This window comes from Phragmites australis, chromosome 2, assembly GCF_958298935.1.
Source record: "Phragmites australis chromosome 2, lpPhrAust1.1, whole genome shotgun sequence".
NCBI classification, from domain to species: Eukaryota; Viridiplantae; Streptophyta; class Magnoliopsida; order Poales; family Poaceae; genus Phragmites; species Phragmites australis.
The window spans coordinates 34,775,588-34,801,409 of NC_084922.1; the positions used below are offsets into that span (position 1 = coordinate 34,775,588).

The following is a 25,822-nucleotide window of genomic DNA, read 5'->3' on the forward strand; positions in this document are numbered from 1 at the left end:
GTGCTTTAAGCGTGATGCTTCCCGAGTTCTTAATTCCTCAGACACTTTGATTTATCTGATTTCTCGAGTAGGGAGAGTAATTGAGCCGATTTTTCTAAATCTTTTGGGTCTTCTTGATGCTTGATTGCTCAACCTTCTTCTGAACTCTGTATGTGGCATAGGAGGTTAGGGCACATGAGATTTAATTTGCTTTCTCGTTTGAGTGCCCTAGTCTTGATATGAGGATTGCCCAAGCTCAAGTTTGAGAAGAACCTTATTTGTGCTTCTTGGCAACATGGCAAGATGGTTGTCACTTCTCACCGACCAGTTAATCTAGTGACGATTGAATGACTGGGAGAACTTCTTCACATGGACACTGTTGGTCCTTCCTGCGTTTGTTCGACAGGTGGGAAGTGATATGTACTTGTCATCGTTGATGACTACTCTCGCTACTCTTAGGTATTCTTTCTTGTGAGCAAGGATGAAGTGTTCTCACACTTTTAGAGCTAGCTTTGAGATTGTTCAAGGAACTTCTTAGTGCATTGAAAACAATTCACAGTGGTAATGACACTGAGTTCAAGAACTATCTTTTTGATGCTTTCTATCTTGAACATGACCTTGAGCATCAATTTTCTGCCCCATGTGTTCCTCAGTAGAATGACGTGGTTGAAAGGAAGAATATAACTTTGGTGGAGATAGCTAGGACGATGCTCGATGAGCATAGGACTCCAACGAGGTTTTGGCAGAGGCTATTAACACAACTTGCTATATCTCCAATCATATTTTCTTGCACTCGATCTCGAATGTGACGTCTTATGAGTTGCGCTTTGGGAGAAAGCCGAAGGTTTCTCACTTGAGAGTTTTTAGACATCGTTGCTTCATCCTAAAGCGTAGCAATCTTGACAAGTTCAAGTCACGTTCTTCCAATGAGATCTTATTGGGTCATTCACTTCATGGTTATTATTACAGGGTTTATAATCTTGACACTAAAACCATCATAGAATCCTGTGATGTGGCATTTGATGAATCAATCCCGTATGCTAGCCCTGTTCTTAAGTGTGTAGGTGAATAAGAGATGAGCGAAACCATCTTTGTATATGGCTACCTTCCAGCTCTCGGTGATGATGAGGATGATTCACTACTTACTGCCATCACACCTTCTTCTGAGCTGGCTCTTGCTTCTTTGACACCGGTAAAGGGTCATGCAGCCTCTACGTCTACTTCAGCTGCTTTCGAGCCTATACCTACAACAGTTGGGGGGGAGATCGTCTCACAACTGATGATCGACGACCTTGGTGAGAGAGTAACGATATCCAAATGTACTCAACATACTCATTTCACTGATTCTACATTTGTTGCATCTTGAGCATCATGATGTTGGACACGCTCTTTTTGATTTAAATTGGGTCAATGCCATGCATGAAGACTTAATTGTTTTTTAGAGAAACCAAGTTTGGGTCCTTGTTAGAAAGAGTGACCCCCAAATGTTCATACTATAGGCACTAAATAGGATTTAAAAAAACAAACAAGGGGAGGATGGGTTGATTGTTAGAAACAAGGCTAGCCTTGTGGCTCAGGGTTTCACTCAAATAGAGGGGATAGACTTTGGAGAGATTTTTGCACCAGTAGCTAGACTAGAAGCCATTATGATCCTCCTATCATTTGCTGCAATCCCAAGATTTCAAGTTGTACCAAATGGATGTCAAGAGTGTTTTCCTAAATAGTTTTATAGAGAAAGAGGTCTATTTCAAGCAACCACTAGGTTTTGTGCACCCAAAATACCCACATAGAGTATACAAGCTTCAAAAAGCTTTTTATGGTCTTAAGCAGGCGTCTAGGTCTTGGTATGATAGGCTTAAATCTTTTTTGCTAGAACATGAGTATGTGATGGGGTCCATGGATAAAATATTATTTACCTTTAGGCATGACAATGATTTCCTATTTGTTCAGATATATGTGGATAATATTATCTTTGGTGGCTCTTTTCATGCTCTTGTAGCCAAGTTTGCAGAAACTTTGAGCAGTGAATTTGAGATGTCAATGATAGGTGAGCTTAACTTCTTTTTTGGTTTACAAAACAAGCAATGCAAACAAGGTACATTCGTCCACCAAACGAAGTGCACCAAGAATTTATCGAAGAAGTTTGACATGAGTGATGACAAGCTCTTGGCGACACCGATGGTTACCTCGATTGTGCTTGATCTAGATAAAGATTGCGAGGAGTTAGAACAGTGGGAGTACATGAGCATGATTGGCTCCCTCTTGTACCTGACGGTGGTAAGATTCGATATCCACTTTGCCATTTGCCTTTTTGCTCGATTCCAAGCATCACCAAGGACATCTCACTGCCAAGCGATGAAGCGCATATTGAGGTATCTCAAACACACCCTTGCGTATGGTCTTTGGTTTTTTGCTTTCTCTTCGAAGTTTTTCGGATGCCGATTTTACTGCTTGTAGAATTGACAGGAAGAGTACCTCCGATAATTGTCATTTATTGGGTACCTCTATTGATTATTGGTCTTCCCGTAAATAGTTTAGTGTTACATAGTCAACTACTAAAGCTAAATATGTTGCTGCTGCTAGCTGTTGTTCTCAAATTTTAAGAGATTTTATGTTAAACTCCAAGAGTGTGCCACTTTGTGTGATAACACCAGTGCTATAAGCTTAGCCAATAACCCAGTTCAGCACTCCAGAACCAAACACATAGATGTGAGATTCCACTTCTTGCTAGATAACAATGAAAAGGAAGACATTAACTTGAGATATATAGGTACTTAACACCAGCTTGCTGACATCTTTAGCAAGCCTCTAGATGTAACCAGATTTGCCTATTTGAGGGAAGAGCTTGGAGTATGTCATCCCTATGGCATTGTGTGAGGAGAAGTTGCAATTGTACATACTATATCATATATTTATTGCATTTGCATTGCATCTCATCTTGTAAGATAAACATAGTAATTCAGTTTGACTTGTATGTGTTTTGCATTTTCAGTTGCTAGACTTAAATTTAAACTAAGTTGAGTAGTTGTGCAGAATAATCTTTTAAACTTAGGCTCTTCTTGATGCTTTGACATGAATCATTCCAAGCGAGCTAGCTTTTCTAAAGATGAAATTTGGTAATTTTATGAATCATATAGACTATAAAATGTTGCATTCTTGATCATCATGTTTGTAATTGCTTTGGCTTGATCAATGCTTGTATTAAGTCTAGTTTGATGAATATCTTGCTCTAGGCTTATTGGTTCAAGATAGTGGATTGGAAAATATTATACTATGTTTTCTATCTTTGTCAAATGTTTAACTCATGATAGAACCTTAGGGGAACATGTGTTCCTTGTATCGCAAAGACAATACTTGACTTGATCTAAGTGAAAACTTCATAATTTGCGCAATTTGAATTCTATTGAGCCATCAAGTTTTTTTTTTTTTTGCTAAAATATGATCCAATACGGTTATCTTGATACTTCATGTAGTTTGCCAAAGAAATAAACCCATGGTTGCTAAAGTCAAGTTGAGGATAAAATAAATTACAAAGAAATGTACCTAAATGATCAATTTTTCTTTAAACACTTGATCTAAGTCTTGGTTTCATATGTGAGTATTTACAAAGCCTACTACTATGAATACTTGCTTGCCTAGTTTGAGATAGAAGTTTGCTAGTTCTTAATGCTTGTATTGCCTCGGTACGAGTGGATGCTTATGTGGTGGTCTCTTTTAACATGATTCAACTATGTGCTTAAATGTGGCGATAATTCTTCAATATTAGCTTGTCAAGCTTCATGCTCTTATGTCACTGTTTATTTTTGAGCCTTTATGCGATTGTAAGCTCTACATTCTACTCTCCATAGACCTTTGATGTTTCTAGCATATGCAAATACTTTGTGGTATACTTGTGAAAGCTCATTAGATTTACATATTCATGCATTTCATGGAGTTTTTGATCTTGATGATTTCATTGCCAAAGGGGGGGAACATATGAACTAAATCACAAAGAAGAAGAATCTTGAAATATGTGAATTCATCAAGGGGGAGTTCTGCAGTTGGCTTGTCTTTGCCTCTCTTTGAGCTTTTGCGATCCTTTTTACGCCAAGTGACATCTTTTTTCCTTCTTGAGTTTTTGGTCATTTGGATGGGCTTTTCTTGTTGAAATTCTTCAAACCAAAATCTTTATGCTTTGAGGGTAATCAATGCACTCATCAAGGGGGACATTGAGAAATTAAGTTGAGATGTGACTTGGTTTATATGTGATAAGTGATTGATAATATTGTTATTTTGGTTTTTCGATTGCATAATCATGTATTTGTGACGCAATTAAGTTCTTGACTAACCAAAGTTGCAGAGAAACTAGAGTTGGTGTTTTTATCTCTGAGTGTAGGAAAATTGCACACGTCGGATGATCCGGCACTCTGGAAATTGAACGTGACGGATGGTTCGTCGTTCAGATGAGGTTTACATCGGAGCTTTTCAACTCAAAAGCAAAAGTTGAAGTACATATCAGATGGTCCACCGCTGGACAATAATACACACCGAAGCTTTTCTTGCAGAGATGTTGCAAATTTGCTCTGGTGGACTTACACTCACCAGATGGTCCGGCGCTAAAGGAGTATGGGTCGAATACTATGCCAGAGCATTTCTTGCGGAGATGTTGCAAATTGACTCTGGTGGAATTGAACTTGTTGGATGGTCTAGCGATGGAAATCAATGCACGTTGGACTAATAGTTATAGAGAAGATGCAAAATGTCTGGTCTGATGGGTTGAACATGCTAGATGATCTGGCACTCAGAGAAGTGAAGACCAGATCATCTGGTGTACACAATGTTTCTATGTTGTGCTTTCAATTAAGGATTTTGATTTTTGTGTATCTATATTTATGTTTGAGATGCATGTGTGCTTGTCCTATGTTGTGTAGGTGATGGATGTAACTTGACAGCTGATGGCGGGATGATCGGGGCTAAATGCGGTGCTTGGTGCCAGAGGATCAAGGAGGCCGGTGGAGTAGAGGGTGATCCTAGCTATGCACGTGAAAATCAAGCAATGCGTGTGAAGGTGGATGAAGACGGCGTGTTGATAAAGTTAAGCGAAGGGGAAACCAGTGCAAGTGGCAAAGCAGCCCGAGGGATAGGGAGCGGGAAAGGCTTACCGGCGGTCAAAATTGCATTATGGAGTATACGCTTTGACATTGGGATGCTTGCTTAAGGCTTAAGGAAGTGGCAGTGAGTCACGCTTTGAGAGCGTGCAAGGTACTTTCACGGTTTGGCCTCAAAACAGTGGACGAATAGAGTACACATGACATTATCATAAAGCTTGCATCGAGGCGAAGCTATATCATGAAAAAGCCACGACCGTTCGATGGATGAAACGAAAAATAGACCAAAATACCTCGATGGTAGGTAGAATGCCATTGGAAGAGAGGACTAAGTTACCTCCCTATGTTTATAAATAGAGCGGTAGAGCTGTGTGGGAGAGTTGATCCAATTATTTGAGCTTTGGGTGCTAGATTTTAAAGGAAATGAGAGAAGAGAGCTTAGCTTTTATAATAGGTGAGAGTTTTTTTTTGAGAAAACTACCTTGTAATTCTACCAAAAATAAGGTTATTCTCTAAATGAAATGAAGTTTTTGTTCCCCCTTATGCTTGTGCTCAAATTATTCTAGTTTTTTTCTATTGGCTCCTTTGTTTTGTTTCGAGTTTTTTCTCTTTCTAGTTGCGATTTTCGTTGTAATTATTGAGCTGAAATTTTCTCAATTTGGGAAGTTGTTTTCTTATTTCTAGGGACATAAAATTTACATATTAATGTATATAAGTGGATCTTGAATTCTCTTACATCTTGATCATCAACTTGAAAAATATCTTCTTCTGGTAATCTTTTTGTTAATTCGAAGGTTTATTTCTTCAAGTTGTTATCTTTTGTGGAAATGACATGCGATATGAGTTTCAATGGAATCTAAGTTCATATACATCCATGAGAACCATGTATTTTTCTGGAGATTTTTATAGTAACTTGATTCTCTCCTGTTTTGCTTTCGCTCTTGATTTTTGAGATGTGTTGGGTGATTAAATAGGAGAAATTCATCTATTTCGAAAGAAATTGATGAGACGTCAATTCACCTCCTCTAATCGCTATTCTCAATCCTATCCGATGCATGGTAGTGAAAAAGAGCTGGTACGTTTTGTGCAAATGGGGCTGCATTTTGCCTTGATGGATCAACTTTTGGTGGCATAAGGAGCAGCCTCAATCAATCCCAAAGCTCTGGCTTTCAGATTACTCCTTGACCTAGTACAGTTGTAATCGCAATTAATCATATTCATATTCCTAATTCGCCCTATCAAATCGTCTTTTTATCATGGAGGGGGAAGATAGAGCGCTTTATGCCTCCCCTTTATACTCTTGAACATTGACAAAGGTTAGTACGAAATTCCCTGCCATAGATGCATGCATGGCGAGGTATCCTTAGTCCACTTGAAACATTTTTCTAAACAAGCTTGCCCTCAGGGGTTCAGTGCCTCGATGGTCTCCGCATATATATCGGCTAACTTGTGAGATAACTCTCCAGACGATGCTGAGACGAGCGCATGCCCGTGTTAAGTTTTCTTTCACTACTTAAAAAAATATATATATTATCACTATCAATTAAAAACCAACAATGATGTTGATTATAAACCGATAATAATAATTTTTTTCATATGTGCAAAAATATTCTACTGTGAACTCTTTGGTATGAAGATTATCTTAAATTTGATGTCAAACTTAAGACAAACCCCATACCAAAATATTTGTTGTAAAATATTTTATACCTAAATCTAAAAATAGAAACATATATTACGAAGCTGCTGTAACAAGAGCTCTTCAGACATTCCACGTCAAAGAGTCATGATACAACAGTCATGCTCTATCCATTATATATTTTGCACATTAGCCGACTATTCGAGAGAGTGACAATAGTAAGTCTAAACAAATGGTAAGAACATAATCTTTACCATTCAAATTTAGCTTGAAGCGATCGTATTTTTGTCATTCCTTTAAATCTATCTATTACCATAATCATCTTCACACTTTATACAACATTCGTGCAGTGAAGATGTGGAGAGAGGAGACGAGAAAACGGAGAAGCCATACGGCCTTGCGTTGGCTCGGGGGACAGTGACTTGGTGAATATACGTGAGGTGGCTACCTGTTTGGAGGACGATGAGAGGAGATGAGGAGACGGTGAAAGAAGACTACAGGAAGATGAATGCAGAGACGGGGAAGGCGCACGTTGGCTCGGGAGATGGCGGGCATGACGGACATCGAGCTCTTATGGTGAGGAGCTCGTGTAAGTGGTGTTAAAGCTAGACACGATGGGTAGAAACGGCCATAATACAGATAGCCGGTGACCACCGCTCCACTTCGACCGTCACTACCCCTCGAGAGTGGCTTTGGAGAGAGCGATAGGGGAGATGGACACGACTGAGAGAAACATGTTTCATTTAAAGAAAAATTATCACCGTCAGTTGGGAATATGAACCAATTTTGATAATAATTAACATCATATAGCTTATTATAGGCACCTCTTTTTAAAAATCAGTAGTGATAATTATTTATCACTACCGATTTAAAATACAAATTGGTTGAAATAAATATTATAATTGTCAGTTATTAAAATCACAATTTTTTAGAACATGTAGTGATAATTAGAACATCACTATCGGTTCATATTGGCATAGTTTTTTTCACGTATGGAGCTTTAAGAACCAGGCTATTTTGAATCGATAGTCAAGAGAAAGGTGCAGATGACCCTTTCATTTATATTATTTGGCTCTGAATTCTTTAAATTATTTCTCTGAAAACCATCCATCTTTAACGTTACTTACGAAATAATCAACAATTACCGTATGTTAGTTTAGACCAAAGGCATGGGCGCTGCCAGTATTCAGGGGCGGTCTGCCGCGCGACCGAGCCAGCAACGACAGCGACGTACATCGGAGCACAAACACGAGAGACTTCTGCGACGCATGTGTCTTCAATAAAAAATATACGATATATATTGGTTAGCCTATTTTTACAAACAAAATACTGCAACTATTAAACATGTCGTAGTTTTTACTGATATAGTGAAAAACCGTGGTATTCATATACTATAATATTTTATGGATGATATTTTAAAGACCATAGTATTCAGATATTATGGTATGTAAATACTTCGGCATGCAATCACACCTTAGTTTTGTATTGATGGAAGGTCCATCTGAGAGTTAATACTGCTACTAGAAGATCCCACTACCACTTACATAGAACTCTTCACTAATCACAGAGCAGTTCTACTCCGTAAGTCCATATGCATGACGGCATGAGTGAATCACAGCACCCCTAAAACTCTCAGATCTAGTGTAGCCAATATGGTTATTTTAGATATGTATATAATTTTAACGATTAATGATAACATAGTAAATGAAATTTATTTGTTTGTCAAATATATATTTTAGTAGGTTTCATAGATACTATATATATGAAGAAGCCATCGAAGCCGAACTCAAGAAAGTTTAAATTAGACGAGTTTAAAAAAAATTATAGTTACCAGATAATCCGATGCCCAGAAAAGATAACACACCGAAGGATCCAATGCTTAGACAAGTATACACACCAGAGTGTTTTGATACAGAAGAAAAGGTTGAAGAACACACCGGATGGTTCGTTGTTGAGGTGATGTACACGCCGAAGCATTTTTCAGAGATGTATTTCCGTAGCAGAGGAGTTATACACACCGAATAGTCTGGTGATAAAAATAAGTGTACACCATAGGCTTCACTGGATCATTTTTCAGAAAATTTTCAGTGAAGAGAAGAGTTATACATACCGGATGGTCTGGTGATCAGAGAATCTACATGACGGACAAATGAACAGTAAGAAGTGGTTCAATTAGCTTAAGTATATAAACCGGATAGTCCGGTGATAGAGTTCAAAGTTACACCGGAACATCCGGTGTTCACAATGTGTTTGAGTGCTATAAACGTTGGATGCTCCGGTGTTTGTACTGCAGTTAGTACCAGATCATCTGGTGTTGATAGTCTTTTTTATTATTGAAGCAACAACTAGTTCGCGGGTTTGAGACTATAAATACCTTTACTCGGCCATTTGAGTGTGTAGGAGTACAGGAAAGCTCATAGACACTTAAAAAGACATTTAAGCCACCAAAATGCTAAAAATGATCATTCAAGATAATTAAGCACAAGATTAGAGAGTGATTAGTGTTATTAGGTATAGAGAGAGTTGTTGTTAGGTGTTGCTATCTAGAGAGTGGATTAAGAAGTGATACTACATTGTAACAAGTGGTACATCGGTACCTTGGAATCTTAGTGACTCACCGGAACCATGGACCTTAGTGGCTCATACTTGTTGACCCTCTGATTTTGTGTGGAACGGTAGCAAGACTCTTGTACTGAGATGCGGAGACTCTCATCATGATGGCTCAAGGTCCGAAGTGAATACGGCAGCAAGTGACTGTAAAAGAGGCTTGTAGTGAGACACATTGACTTAGTGGCTCAACCTATTTGTGGACTAAGTGGCTCAAAGGCCGTGATCGAGTGCCGTCTGAGAGCTATATGTTAGGTAACTGCTTCAACATGATTAGCGGTAGCGTTTATGCTATTAATACCATAAGATAAAATTCCTTATACTGAGTTTGTTATACTATTTTACGTTTCCTCATTTGCATACTTAAACTATTTTTTACATGTTTACCTTTCTAGAATAATTTATTAGGATTGACTATAAGTTGCAAATCTTTTTAAACGGCAGAGTAGATATATTAGATAAATTTATAACATATTTAGATATAAATTTATCTTATAAAATTTTTAAAACCATTAGTTTGATGTCTTAATTCACTGCTCAGTACCGTCGTCCAGCTTCCGCACGCAAGCACAGCTGCACAAGGCAGCCCATTGTATTGCGGATGAGCAAAATCCCATCAACGAGTCAATATTTAAGGTCTCAATAAGCTTTAGATAGGTCTCATATGTGCTAGTTTGGTTTAATATCTGTTTAGGTAACTTTTGAGAAAATTGCAATAAGACTTTAAGGTAGATCCCACTTGAAAAATAAAAATAAAAATCACGAGGATTCCGGTTCGTGGTAATTGTCTGGTAAGAGGAGGGAGAAGAATCAATATAGAAATAATATTTTATTGTTTCTGATCTAATTTCAAATTTAAACACCAGTTATAACAATATGAACCTTAATATTCCCTTTTTTAATATATACGAACGGATCGTCTTTTTAACTTACTATTTTTACATACCATAGGGTGTCTTTAGTAGCATCTGACAATCCTGGCGTCACAAAAGCCATGAGAAAAATGAGGAGGGAAGCATGACAGGCGCGCAGGGTAGAAACACGCCGCTAGCATTAAGGAGCAGTCTGCCACACGCCCTGCCATGGCCAGCAGGGGCGACGTCACGTTATGGTCGGGTGGACAAACATCCTAGCTTCGCTACTGTAGCCAGCCCACCCAAACCAGCAACGACAGTGACATCCGATGTACATGGGAGCACAAACACGCGGCTGCTGTGCATTGGAACCGGGGGGGGGGGGGGGGGGGGCTGGTTGCATGCCAGGAGAACCCAGTTCTCTCGTTCTCGTGGCCTCTCGGCGCTTCATCGATGGAGATTATGGTTGTGTACAGGAACAGAGACGGTGGGATGAGGGTTTGATTGTTTTAGCGGTAGATTTGGAAAATCAGTTTGTATATTATAGATTATAAAAAGCTGGTCGTGAAAAAATTTTAGATCGTGAATTCTAAAAGTTTTGATGGACAGTTCAGTAGAATAGATTTTTATAATATGTGAAAAGCTAAGGAAAATCAGTTTTTTATTCTCACTATACAATAAGCGGATTGTAAAAGTCTATGATAAAAAGTTGTTTGTTTGTTTTACCTTCGAATTGTAAAAACTAAAAATCACGCTCTGAAGTTGAAACAAACAGATCCTCAAGAGGGATAGGGCAGACGAACGGTGGTACCATTTGACTGGCACCGAAAGCATCACTATCGAAAGGCAAGGGGACGTGAGGCTAGGTCGTGACCGGCACCACTGCAGAGTACACAACAGGTGTCTGGCGACTCTGGCAGCTTTGATGCCTTAGCTTGCCATGATCTTCATCTTGCTATATTTGCATATGTAACAAGTATACCTCTTGTTGCCATGACGACAGGCTTATTGGAGCCGCTAGTGCTTGGACATCTGATTCATTGGACGCTTTAACGATCCATTGTAACATAAAAAAAATAACGTCTGCAACATCAAAAGTCAAGGTTTGCAACATTGAAAAACATGCACCAAAATAGTTCGTTGTATGCATCTATTTTTAGAAGAAAATTACCACCGTAACATCACTCCATGTTGCACGCAACATTTTCGGGTGAAATCTCATGGGAACACTCTACCTTGAGTTCGTGCAATGGATCTTAAATGAGATCGACTCCTTGACTAATTCTACTATAAAAATAACATGAAAAAATGTCCTAGATCTATAAAATCAAGCTTTCCACCCCTAAATACAATATTAGACACCCTAAACAACTAAACAACTGCAACATCCAAAGTTACTATTGCAACGTCTTAAAACACAAATTGTAACGTCCCAAAGCACTTAATGCAATATTGAAAGTAGCTAGTCCAACCAAAATCACATGAAGCAACATCTCCAATTATCTGGTACAGCATCCTTAATCACATGTTATAACATCCGAAATCATCAGTTGCAATATCTCAAATAACATATTGCAACATAAAAAAACAGTAATCACAACATCTTAAATAGTTTGATGCAACAACGAAAAATATAACATCCCCAAAATCACATGTTGTAGCTCCAAATCCAAAATACAACTCTAAAATTTGATATTGCTCTTGCAGGGGCGCCTGTTGCTAGTGAACTAAATCCAAGATTGCAAGACCAATGGAAGCCGCCACCTCCCTACCGAACTCGGGACCTCATTGTTTCACTATGAAGGTCGAGGTGGTCTCATCATCACAGTCGATTGGGCACAGGGATCCTTTCAGAGAAAGATGGAGACCAAGAGATACTCTCTCACACACAAACACACTAAGAGCAATTTAGAGGGAGAGAGAGTGAATGGGGATGACTTTGAGCTTGGTGTGTGTTTGTGTGATACTTACTTGCAATACCTCAGATATCCAGAGACTCATTTGGAAACATTGGGCACCACCGAAGTGCAAGTTCTTCGCTTGGCTAGCCTTACAAATAGGCTTTGGACTTCAGCCAAGCTTGCCTCGAGGGGATGAACACACTCGCCCCAATGTCCTTTATGTGGGCGGCAACTTGAGACAACCATTCACCTCTTCACTAAATGTCGATACACCTACCACATATGGCATATGGTGGCACAATGGTGTGGAGTGGATAACCTCAAGCCTTCTTCATGGACGATGGCACATTCCCTAGCGTACTGGTGGATAAACACATTACGGAAGCCAAATCTTCCTAGAAAAGCAGTGGCCACCAACATAATGCTTGTCACATAGGAGATTTGGAAGGAGTAGAACCCTAGAGTCTTCCAATGCTTGGAATCACCAATACCAACCCTCTTTGGTAAAATCAGAGATGAAGCAAGACTTTGGATCCTAGTAGGAGAAAAAAAAAATTGGTGATTTAATTGATCTGGGTTAACCTTGTAAGTTATTTTATGTGATCTCCAAGCTCCTTGTAATATACTCCTGGGACTCCAACTAGGATGAACATCTTGTTTGTTTGTTTTTCCTTTTTGCTTCTGCTCTGTTAATGAATGAGGCAATGCTCTTGCCTCCGTTAAAAAAAAATGTGTGAGAGAGAGGAAGAGAGCAGAGTGGCTTTGAAGCAGATGCTAGAGAGAGACGAGGAGAAGGTGAGATACATAGGAGGGGGAAGGTGTGCAGATTGAGAAGGAGAGCAGTAGGAGTGGGACACATGCTTGCATCGGCGTGAAGGTAAGGCTCGCTTAGAAAAAATGAGTGGCTGAGGTGGCGTCCGATTTTCGGGTCGCTCAGACGTCTGCCCCAAGATAATACGGCCGGACGTCTGATCCTTGGGACACTCTAACGGTCAGTTGTAACATCAAAAAATGACGTCTGCAACATCAAAAGTCCATGTTGCAACATTGAAAAACATGCACCAAAATAGTTCGTTGTATGCATTTGATTTCAGAGAATATTTTTACCGTAACATCACTCTATATTGCACGTAAAACACATATTGCAACGTCCCAAACTACAACATCCAAAAGTTACTATTATAACATCTCAAAATACATATTGCAATGTCTCAAAATACCTAATGCAACATCAGTCTAACCAAATCACATGTAGTAACATCTCCAATTATCTGTTGTAACATCCTTAAGGAATGTGCTGAAAGCGATAAGGCAAGCATGTGGTGAGGTGGAGTACCGAGTGGAAGAAATCATATGGGTGGAACTGCACAGCAGCGTCTGATTTGTTTAGGCAGTTCGGATGTCCAGACGGCAGCATTATCGCAGGCTTATAGGCTCATGATTTATGACTAGTTTCCACGTATATAGGCTCAAGCCATATTTCACCTGTCTGTCATTGCGTCTGACAAGATTAGTTAGTGAATTTAGTTTGGTCTGTTATATTAATTTAATTTATAGCGTGACATATAGAAAAAAATATCATGAAAGTGATGGTGAAATTAGATGAAATCGTGTGTGGGGACATAAAGAAAAAATAGATTAAGATGTGTCACGCTATAAATTAGGCCTATGCTGCAAATGCATAAGACCTAAATTTAATATGACACTATAAATTAAATTCAGACAATAAATACATAATACCTGATCGGATCATTTTCCATGCTCGCTCATACTACCCAGCGAGCCAGGCAACAGTACGTGACGGCACGTAAAACCCTCGAAAAGGCAGGTCGGCGCAGGTTTTTACTGTTGGCTCAGATGGACCTGGCCTGACGTCCTCACCCGATCAGACCATCACGATGGGGGAAGTGGCCACCGTACGTGCCATGTGATGTAAATGGAATAAATCAGCCGCGGGGCAATTTGCCAAACATGGAATGGACGGCTCAGTTAAGGCTCTGGAAAGCTGCTCGAGCTTGTCATGTCACTCGTTATAACCCGCTCGGGCTCGATCTTGTTGTACCAACGTGATGACCCGCGTGCTCGGGCTCAAGCTTGTCTGCTTGTGTGCACAGTGTATCCATGGGACCGCGTGGAAAACGATGCTGGCATGGACTCGCTCTGCAGCGAAGCACGGCGATGCGGCAGGCAGCGAGCGACCGCGCGAGGAGCGCCCGGCGAAGTCGCGAACCGAGCCGCGGCCGCGGGGTGGATGGCTCTGTTCCACGAGACATGCGGCGCTTATTTTAACCTTGCGATCGAAAGGCCATGCGGCTCCGTATTCTCATTCCCTGCAGCGATCAGCTTTCCGGGGCGCACAGAAACAGGGAGAGCCGAAGGATAGATGGAGCTAGCTGGGTACGAGTGTGTACATATATACTTGTGGATAATTAGTAAACTATTGATTTTATAAATATATGATAAATATATTCGCTCTTATCTAATGACGGATCAGAATAAAAATATCCTAATATCCCTAATATAATATCACTATGCATAACAAAATGTCTCAATCCCAGTGATCAATCACACGATCACGCTGTGTAGCATCTAAACTTCTTTCCAAATAAGATTACATCCTTAAACTTAGAGATAAAACTTTATAATGTAAGAGATATCTTAACACAATGGGTTTCTGATACAGTTAGAGTTTCCCTTTCCAAATACGACTGTACGCTCAGAATATATATGATATCTAACAATTCATATATATATATATATATATAGTATATAATAGATTCAATACTTCAGCATGGACTGCCATCGCCAACTGCGAACGATAGTAGTGGTGTACTAGCCATAGGCCAGAGGAGAGACATCGCCGGAACAGGCGCCCGGCACGAGACAAACAAACGCAGAAACACCAGGAGCGCAAGGCTGCAAAAGCCCGGCTCTCAAGCAACAAGCAGCAGCGCATGAGTGGAATGGCTGCCGTTGTATTCAGAGTCCCAGCCTGAGCAGCCCCTCGCTCGCAAGATATACCCCTAGCACCACTGGCTTCTTCTACTAAACGGCTCACACTTGTTAACTTGTACTAAGTGAGCCCCGCCTCCTAGACTCGCCCTCGCGCCGTAAATAATCGGCTAGGTAGCGAGCGGTGCGGTGCGGGATCGACTGGGCTCGGAGGCTATATGAGCGGTCTCATCGGCAGGATCGGCACCGTCGTCCGCTCACCGATGGCAGCCGCGGCCGTCGCTGGCGCCGGGGAGGACGGGCAACGGAAGCGGCCGCGACGGCTCAGCGTGAGAATGGAGGGAAGAAGCAGGGGAGGGGACGGCTGCTGCTGCTCTAGCAACGGCAAGGGGGTGGAGCCCGCGGAGAGGAGGATGGTGGTGATCGTCGGCGCCACGGGCACGGGCAAGACCAAGCTCTCCATCGACGCGGCCGTGGCGCTCGGCGGCGAGGTCGTGAACGCCGACAAGATACAGCTCTACGCGGGCCTTGACGTCACCACCAACAAGGTGCCGCTCGCCGACCGCCGCGGCGTCCCGCACCACCTCCTGGGGGCGGTCCGGGCCGAAGCGGGGGAGCTCCCGGCGTCGTCGTTCCGCGAGCTCGCCGCCAAGGCCGTGGCCTCCGTCGCGGCGGGCGGGCGGGTGCCTGTGGTGGCAGGCGGGTCCAACTCGCTCATCCACGCGCTCCTCGCCGACCGCATCGATGCGGCCCCAGCCGACCCGTTCTCCGCCGCGGCCGCCGCGGCCGGGTACCGGCCGACGCTTAGGTTCCCGTGCTGCCTCCTCTGGGTCGACGTCGACGCCGCGGTCCTCGACGACTACCTCGACCGGCGTGTGGACGACATGGTGCGCGAGGGCATGGTCGAGGAGCTCCGGGAGTACTTCGCCACGACGTCGGCCTCCGAGCGCGCCTCACACGCCGGGCTGGGCAAGGCCATCGGCGTGCCAGAGCTCGGCGACCACTTCGCGGGCCGCAAGAGCCTCTCCGCAGCGATCGATGAGATCAAGGTCAACACGCGGGTGCTCGCGGCGGCGCAGGTGGGCAAGATCCGTCGCATGGCCGACGCCTGGGGCTGGCCCGCCCGCCGCCTCGACGCGACGCCCACGGTCCGCGCGCGGCTCGCCTGCACCGGCCGAGCCGCGGAGGCTGCCGCGTGGGAGCGCGACGTGCGCGGCCCGGGCCTCGCCGCGATGCGCCAGTTCCTCGACAGCCAACCGCTGCACGACGACGCCGAGGTGGCTAGCGCGGAGGCAATGCCGTGGCATGGTGGGGTGACTTGAGCGTCAAAAGGCTTGGAGCTTTCCGGTTCTTTTTTTTTTTTGATAGGCCGCCGATTTTGGAGGGGCCCGGCGGCCATTTGACACCGGTCGGTGGGGTCATAGCTGAGCGTTAACCGTTCGGTTTCGCTAGGCCTGCCTATGAATTCTCTCTTTCTCCATGGAGAGGCTTATTCCCTTTTCGGCTCATCCTTTTCTAGCTAGGCAGCAGCACTGTACATAGCCACAGCGTAATCTAGTCCACCATGTTCAAATTTTGAAATGCGTTCTGCGAGACACTGCTCCAGCTGGTGTGTGGATGGCAGATTAGATCGCAAATAAAACCATGCTTAGTGTGTGATTATGGGGAAGGGGATTGTGCTGGACGCGTGAGCTGGTGTTGTAGTTGTGCTGTGCCAGCTAGGAAGTCAGTTGCACTCCAGACGTGTGCTACCGTACTCCCTTCTCGCTAGAGAGAGAGAGAAGAAAAACCTTCATTTCTTTGCTATTCTTCTGGTCATCTCCTCATTGATCCGCGCAACTCCACTGGTAGAATCATAGAACTGCGTTGCAGCGGTCAAATGCGGCACACGGCGGCATCGCTGGCATTGGACTGCCGGCCGGCCTGAAGTTGTTAGCAGCATGGTTCTTCCTCGCTGTTTTGCTCATCCCACTTGCACAAAAACCTTGTCCGGTCGCTTCGCTATTCATCGTTGCTACCGATCCAATGCTCCACATTTGGCGCCAACATATGATCTTATTTTGTACAAACACTTACAAACCATTTCACGTCCCTACTGACTCTCTGATGCTGATGTGACTATATTTAACTCTCAAATTTATTATAAATTAATCAGTTAGGGTCTGTTTGGTAGAACTTTAGCTCTAAATTTTTTTTGAAGCCGGTCATTCATAGCTTCTAAATTTCTTGGAGCAGCTATAAACAGATTAAGAGTAGTCTTTGGTTTAGACTCTTATTTTTATTTAAACTACTTTAATTTATCTATAAATTTTAAATTCTATATGAATTTAAAAGCTGAAGCTCTGCTAAATAATCTTAGTATTTCGTGTCCTCATCAGCGCACACTTTGTGAGTTGTGAAAACTCCTCCTCTTCTTCGGTCATGTGCACTGAGTCGATGATGTCGCGCGCCTGCTCTTGATTTGGATGTGTCACCATATTCCGACTAGTATTATTCCCCGCGGCAGAGCAGCCGAGCTGTGCCTCTCATGTTTACTAATGCAACAACTAACACCTGGTGTGTGTAACAAATAAAATACTCGCCTGGAAAGGAATAGGATGCCGTTTCAGATGCCTATCCTGCTCCTGCCCTCAGCGTGCAAACATGCCCGCCAGCCACCATTACTCACCCTCCTCAAAGCGCAGACGAGGCTCCAAGCATCTCAAGAGCCTCCCTATTCAACTCGCTATAGGTAAATTAAAAATTGATAGATCAAAATTATTCTCTAGTAGACTCCTATCCCACCTCTAATCTTTACCAATCCTATATCTCACCCCTTCCGCTCTCTATTTCTCGAGAGCGTCCACCCACTCACTATCCGTTCAACAGCCGTGGCCTGGCCGCCCTCCCACACCCGGCCCTAGCAGCAGCCCTTATCTAGCTTCTCCCCCGCCCGGTCACAACCTCATCCCTCTTCTCTCTCCTTTCTTCCCCCTCGCCAAAGCTCACCTCCGCCGAATTGACCACCGTCCGCCAGCGAAATCTAAGCTCCACGGTAAGGTTGAGCCTCCCAACCTTCTCCTCGAGCTTCACCATCCTCTCGAGCTTCCTTTTGACCACTCTATGATGCAGCCCATCGATCGTCCTTGTTGGATTTAAGACTGCGCCGCCGCTGCCTTCATTGCCACCGCCTCCCATCTCCACGTCGAACCGCCATCAGCGTTGCTCCACCAACCAGATCTCCACAACGGTGAGCTTCTACAAGGTCCCAGGGTGCTTTGGCGTGCACCGGTTTCGTCCCGTCCCAACACCGGTCTGCCGTACAACGGGAGCCCCTCTGCTAGTTAGCGTTACGCACATAGTTAGCTCTGCACTGATCTCCACGGGTGTATGATGGGTAGGGTCCATCCGTCGGTGACATATAAGATAAAAAAATAGAAAATAGAGTATCCAGAGAAGTCTGTTGGAGAAGAAGTAGATTTAAGAAGAAAATATTATTGAGAAGACACCTTTAGGAGATAAGTTTCAAAAAGTGTCCTGAAGATCTATCTGCCATAGGCCAAAAGGCATTCCAAACAAGCTTCTCAAAAGAAACCTCCTTTTGGAGAGGAACAAGAACAACGGCATGGCCTGCATGTACGTACGCCCCTCTTACGCTACTCTACACTCAACACACTATGCACAGGGGAACGTGAGCATGCAATATTGCAATGCAAGCATGCAAAGTCCTACAATCCTACTGCTATACCCGGACAGCCAATGTAGCACGTCTGACCGGAGCAGCCGACCACGGGGCACGCAAAAGGATGCAGAGAGCAGGGCACGGACACGGAGACCCGGGCCGAAAGCGTCCGCATGAACAACGATGGCCAATCGCATTGTTTATGTAGCATCGCGCGCGCGCAGGCGCAGCCGTTGCATCGCAGGGGACGCTAATGTTGAGGAGCAGAGGAGCCGCACGCACCTGGCCTTGGTAGTTGTTGCGGTTGCCGGTCTCTAGGCGGGCCCTTGCGGCTGCGGCAAAGGCCATCATTTGAAGGGCCAGTGCTGCGTCCCACTTTGTTTTTGGCGCTCGAGGCAGGGAAGGGGGCCTTGTCTTCTCCAGCTGCGCGTGCCCGTGTGCGTGCGTGCGTGCATGTACTAGGCCGGAGGCAGAGCCGGCATCGTAACAATATACAAGTGCCCATCCCTTCGCCTAGTTGTTCGGTTGTTCTCCCTGAGCTCAACCATGGCCCCTACTCTGTCTAATTATCCCTCGCTAACGACCAGACCACATGACTGTTGAAAATAAGACATATTTATATTTAATTTAATTTATAAATAATTTATGAGCATAAACTGATAAACTGATACGATTATATCATCAAAATATAATCTAGACATGTGTACAAAAGTATAATATATAACTAGATCTACTATACTCAAAATTAGGAATCGCAGGAAATAAAATACGAGTAATATAGTTTTTATGTACTAGTCATGCGTTGTGGAAGTTGCTGAATATATTAGTTACACTGTGTTGACGGTACAATCGATCCTGCTAATGACGTGCTGAATTTGTTGACGATAACAGCGAACAATGTCCAAAAAACAACTAGGAAAGACGGGCAATGGTGAAGAACTTTAGCAGTCACGCGGAGCGCTTCTCAAAAACCTTATTCTCCCTCTCCCAATGCAAGATCTCTAGAGCGAGGGTTTCAGAGACCTACTCTCCTATTCGTCAGTTCACATCGATGCCGAGATGAAATAGACTGCAGCGATAGCACAATCGAGAGAGAAAGATGCAAAACCCTAATTCTTATATAGACTAATGAGAGTGTTCGCAATTTTAAGGCTACTATCAATTAGTAGTCTATGTTATATATGTACCCAATGAGGTAGGGGTCCTTGCATATATATAGGGAGAAAGCTCTCGCCTCTACCTCCATTAGTAATATGGTACTAATAGAGGGTGGGCCTCAACATGGGCCACCTCTCCATAGTATGGGTCTTTGAGATTTATTAGGAATTATTATATGGGCCGGCCCCAATAATTATAATAATCCTCCATCAGTTCTCAAAGTCCCATAGAGAATTACCAGTTTTCTACTATTGTTTGATATACTAGTGTTTCAGTGGAGACTGTTAAGTTAAACATACACCTAGAGCATCAAACTACGTTCATTCACAACTTGAATAATGGAATATGCCTTGAATTATAAGTTTTGTGCAAACAAATTTTACTTAAATTCATAACTGATACTTCGCTGCCAGTAGGCTACCCCGTGAGTGGAGCATATAAGTCATACTCCATTGTCTCTTCATTAGTTTACTAGAGATCACCCAAATCTCATAAACTGCGACTAACAGTCAAACTCATATAGATGTGTTCTTTCAAGAATGCTATGTAAGTCAGCATCTTCGCTATTTAAAGCCAACAGAACATATTAAGGCAATAGCCAACCTGCCTTACAGATCTCTGAGAGTATTGCATCTTCACTCGAGTGGGTCAAACAACAAAGGTATTCTCCTCCAGTTATACCAATAGCTTGTTCTTCTCAGGTCCTAATTCACGGGATCTCCGATCACATAGGTTGAATTACCACTATGGTATAACTCACATGGGTCTCATACCCACCTCCTTCGATGCATTATCTATCACACTCTGTGATAATCCATTTGTAAAAGGATCTGCTAGGTTCTTAGCTATTTGGATATAATCCAAGGTTATCACTCCGAAGTTTCGTAATTTCCTAACATACATCAATCGTCTCTTTACGTGCCTTGATGACTTATCATTATCTTTAGAACTGTTTACTTTGATAATAATCATCTGATTATCACAATTCATAAGGATAGCTAGTACCAGTTTCTCAACCACAGGTAATTCCATCAACAACTCACGCAGCTATTCTGCCTTAACAGTGGTTGTGTCTAATGCAGTGAGTTCTGCTTCTATAGTTGACCTCGTCAAGATGGACTGTTTGTAAGACCTTTATGACACAGCAACACCACCTAGAGTGAATACATATCCACTTATGGCGCAAATCTTATCAGCATCAGATATCCAGTTTGAATCACTATAACCCTCCAGTATTGATGGGTACCCGGGATAGTGAAGACCATAACTCATAGTACCAAGCAAATAGTGCATGACTCGCTCAAGCGCACACCAATATTCATCACCCAGGTTAGAAGTTAAGTGATTAAATTTGCTCATGGCAAATGAGATATCAGGCCTTGTAGCACCAGCTAAGTACATGAGTGATCCAATAATCTGAGAGTATGTCAATTGGTTCCTATCACTTTTCTTATCCTTTCGAAGTATCACACTAGGATCATAAGGTGTTGGAGAAGGCTTGCTATCCTGGTAGCTAAAGCGGCTCAAGACCTTCTCAACATAATAAGATTGTGTAAGAGTAATCTCATTCTCTCCTTTGATTAACTTGATATTTAAGATTATATCAGCCTCACTCAGATCTTTCATATCATAAGAAAGACTTGACCTCATTAACCACATCAATGTTTGTCCTAAATATCAGTATGTCATCAACATACAAGTATAATATAGCTCTCTCACCCCCAACATGCGCGATAGTACACACATTTATCTGCCTCATTGACCGAAAAATCTGTAGATGTTAAAGTTCTGTCGAACTTCTCATGCCATTGTTTAGGAGCTTTTTTAAGGCTATATACGGACTTCAACAACTTACACACCATGCCTTCTTGACCTTTTACTACAAACCCATCAGGTTGTTCCATATAAATTTCCTCGTCTAACTCTCCATTAAGGAAAGTTGTCTTAATATCCATCTGATGAACGATGAGACTATGTGAGGCAGTCAAGAAAAGTAGCACTCGGATAATAGTCATCTCGCAACAAGTGAATAAGTGTCAAAGAAGTCTTCACCTTCCTTTTGGTATAACCCTTAGCTACGCTCGGCTTGTACTTTTCAATAGTACCCTCGGGCCTAAGCTTCTTCTTGAACACCCACTTGCAACCCACAGGTTTGCAACCATATGGTCGTTCTATGACATCCCAAGTCCCATTTACGAGGATGGAATCCATTTCGCTCTGAGCAGCCTCCTTCTAGTAGTCTGCATCTAGAGATGCAAGTGCTTCTGAAATAGACTTGAGAGTTTCATCCATAAGGTACACAGTAAAATCATTACCAACAGACTTTATAATCCTTTATCTCTTACTCCTCTGTCGGAGGATTAGCTCCTGTCGCAGGGATCCCGAGAGACCCCTTTTTAGATATTCGGCCGGGGAGATGATCCTGAATAAGTTCGTCGGAGAAATAAATGAAAGTGAACGTAAATGCGATGGCCGGTGCTGGGGGATGATTGACCTAGTGCAAAGGGAAGTAAATGCGCCGGGGTTTAGACAGGTTCGGGCCGCACGGGGGCGTAATACCCTACTCCTGTATGGATGCAATAACTGTCCTGAGGGATGTCCCCTGAGGATGTATCTGGTTACAAGAAAGATGATCTATCTAAGAGCTTGAGGCTCCTTGTTCTTCGGCTGGAGCTATGCTCAAGCCTGTTCGCAATGTCTCTGTTTGCTTGCTTGGTTCGTCGTGGGGCTCGTCTTCTTCGTCTGAGTGTGGCACGGTCGACTGCTTGGGCTTGTCTCTTTTTTCTGGGTCTCTCCTTTGTTCCTCCGGTGTGCCGACTCTTTTATGCACTCGCCGGCCACGACATACCCCGACGGGAAGGAAAGCGTACAAGTTCCAAGACGCCACGACTGAGAAAGGCGTCATCATTTCTTCTGGGCGAAGTGACTGGGGCGGTGGAAAAACGTGGCACGCGTACGGTCACTCATCACTGTGGACGCCCTGGTGACGGGCGCCATTGAGAGGGCCCACCGGGCAGCCACAGAGGCACCCGGCGTGCCCGCCCTGTCTTGTTCCTCTGCCACGGCAGGGCGGCAGGCGGAACGCCTTGAACCTGGCGATGTTATCCCGAGACAGACCGGATGATACGGGACGGGACCCGTGCAATTAATGACCCCACGCCTCTCTGCCAAAGCATGACAGGGACTGACACTGCGGCGGGAGCAGTTGGGGATGTCAGGCCGCGCACGCCCATTAAATGCGGCCTCGGACCTCTGACTGGTTGACACCTCATCGGCGGGCCCCTCGGGGACCCTTCTGGGTCGTCGGGGCACCAAGTGCTCGGGGGTACTGTTCACCTCCCAGAGCACTCTCTCCCGAGCACTCTCGCACGAACCTTCGGGGAACCGAGTGCTCGGGGGCTGCCACGTGCAACCCCGAGCACTCTCTCCCGAGCACTTTTGCACTGACCCTCGGGGAACCGGGCGCTTGGGGGCTGCCGCACGCAGCCCCCCGAGCGCTCTCTCCCGGGACTTAGCTCTTCTGATCGTCGGGGGACTAGGATGCTCGGGGGTGACCGGGCACCTCCCCGAGCACTTTCTTCCTGTTACTTGGACTCTGCGGGTCATTGGGGAACTGGGGTGCTCGGGGACCAGAGGCTGTGGCCCCGAGCACCTTCTCCCGGAACTTAGATTTTCCTCATCCCGCGGGAGGGACCTCGCGGGATGGTGACACGTGGCAGACGGCTGGCCTGGCCTCGGACCTCAGGGACCCCCGGTTCCTGATACACCGACATCCTCCTTGGAGCATCACTGTCATCCTCCTTAGGATATTGCTCATGTGTTTGTTCAATAAACTCATGAGGTGGAGTAGTAAAAAATTATCTCAGAAGATAGTCTAGACATGCGATGTAAATCTTTCATAGGAAATATGTGCTAAAAAATATTGCATAATGAGACTCCATCATTATATCGACATGCACATTAGGTACCTTGAATTTAACCACTAAAAACCTATAAGCAATGCTCCGATGAGTATATCCCAGAAAGACATAATCCACTGTTTTAGATCCAAGCTTGCGCTTTTTAGTTATTGGTATATTGACTTTCGCCAAGCATCCCCAACTGTACAAATAAGAAGTGATGACTATCTTCCTTCCTATTCTTCAAATGGGGTTTCCCCTTATTTTTGAGAGTAACTCTATTCAGGACATGACATAAAATCAATAGAGCCTCCCCCAACACGCCTTAGATAATCCTGTAGTGTCTAACATGATATTAAACAAGTCAGTCAATGTATGGTTCTTCCTTTCGACAACCCCGTTTGATTGGGATGAATAGGGAGGCGTCATCTCATAAATAATCCCATGTTTCTCAAAAAATAAGTCAAAATCACTAGAGAAATACTCTCCACTACGATCTGACCTAATTCTTTTGAACTTTCTCTCTAGTTGATTCTCAACTTCTACCTTATAGATTTTAAAGTGATCTAGAGCCTTATCTTTTGTTTTCAATAAATAAACATAGCAATATAGTAACATCATCAATCAAAGTCATGAAATATCTTTTTTCACCTTTCATCAACACACCATTTATTTCCCACAGATCTGAATGAATAAGTTCTAGATGTGATAAATTTCTCTCCTCGGCTGCCTTGTGGGGCTTACGAGGTTGTTTTGATTGCACACAACTATGACACTTAGAACCTTTGATCATAAAAAAATTTGGAATTAAACTCATACTCGAAAGTCGAGTCATATAACCAAAATTCAAATGACATAACTGCGAATGGCAAACACTAGTATCATCATTAACATCGCCACAAATATGGTTCGCAGACTTATTGCTGAAATCAGAAAGGAACAAACGGAACAGGCCTCCACACTCATAGCCTTTACCAATAAATTATCCATACTTTGACACTACTACTTTATTAGACTCTAACACCACCTTAAACCCGTCTCTACAAAGAAGGGAGTCACTAACTAGATTTCTGTTCATTGTAGAGATATGCTGCACGTTCCTCAGCTGCACGATGTTTTCTGAAGTAAACTTCAGATCTACCGTGCCAACACCACGAACAGAAGAATGTGACCCATTCCCCATTAGGACGGAAGAATTATAGACGATATGATAAAAAGAGAACATTAAGATATTAGTACACACGTGTACATTGGCCCTGTATCAACCCACCAATTAGTAGACTGAAATACTGAAAATACGGAAGGTAAATTTTCATACTCTGCAGCTCTATTTCCAGCTTCGCTAATGGTCACCACATTAGCAGCCTTTGAGTTCTGCTTTTGTGGAGCCTTTCTTCCCTTACGGTCTGGACAATCCTTGGTGAGATGTCCAATCTCACCGCACACAAAGTAAGACAGTTTTATTGTGTTCATCTTCTTCTTCTTGAAGGTGGTAGTTTTGTTTGGCTTATTATCTTTCCCTTTGTTCTTGTTGTGGAAGGGCTTTTGCACCATATTGGCGCTAGTGTGTCCCTCGTCTCCTTTTAGACTCACATCCTTAGCTCGAGATTTCTCCTCAACATCAAGAGATATGATCAAACTCTCAACAGTAATATCTTATCTCTTGTGTTTTAGAACACTGGTGAAGTTTCTTCATGAAGGAGGTAACTTGGCAACGATGTCTTCATCTACAAACTTGTCAGGTACATTGATCTTGAAGAGTTCGAGCTCCTTCATGATGCACTGAACCTCATGAGCCTGCTCGATTATAGAGCGATTTTCAACCATCTTGTAGCCATGATACTGCTCCATGATATATAGTTCACTTCCAGCATCTGATACACCAAATTTAGCATTCAGTGCATCTCATAGCTCCTTCGTGCTTTGTATGTGCATGTACACATCACAAAGACGGTCACCAAAAAAGCTAATAATGCATCCTATAAAGAGTGTGTTGGCATCCGTGAACACCCTTTACTGCTCAGCAGTAAGAATTACTTCCAGCTTGCCATTAGCCACCCAGTACACATTCATAGCATTCAGCCATAG

General features: G+C 43.3%; 1 protein-coding gene across 1 annotated transcript; it reads left to right on the forward strand.

Annotated features, from left to right (window-relative positions):
- Window positions 1-14,826: 14,826 nt before the first annotated feature.
- LOC133910032 (adenylate isopentenyltransferase-like) lies at window positions 14,827-17,105 on the forward strand. Its single transcript, XM_062352556.1, has one exon. The coding sequence runs from the start codon at window positions 15,235-15,237 to the stop codon at window positions 16,336-16,338; it is 1,104 nt and encodes a 367-aa protein (XP_062208540.1). The 5' UTR covers window positions 14,827-15,234; the 3' UTR covers window positions 16,339-17,105.
- Window positions 17,106-25,822: the final 8,717 nt, after the last annotated feature.

Bases quoted from the DNA above. Each gene is read 5' to 3' on its own strand.
- LOC133910032 (XM_062352556.1), top strand. From the start codon at position 15,235: ATGAGCGGTCTCATCGGCAGGATCGGCACCGTCGTCCGCTCACCGATG.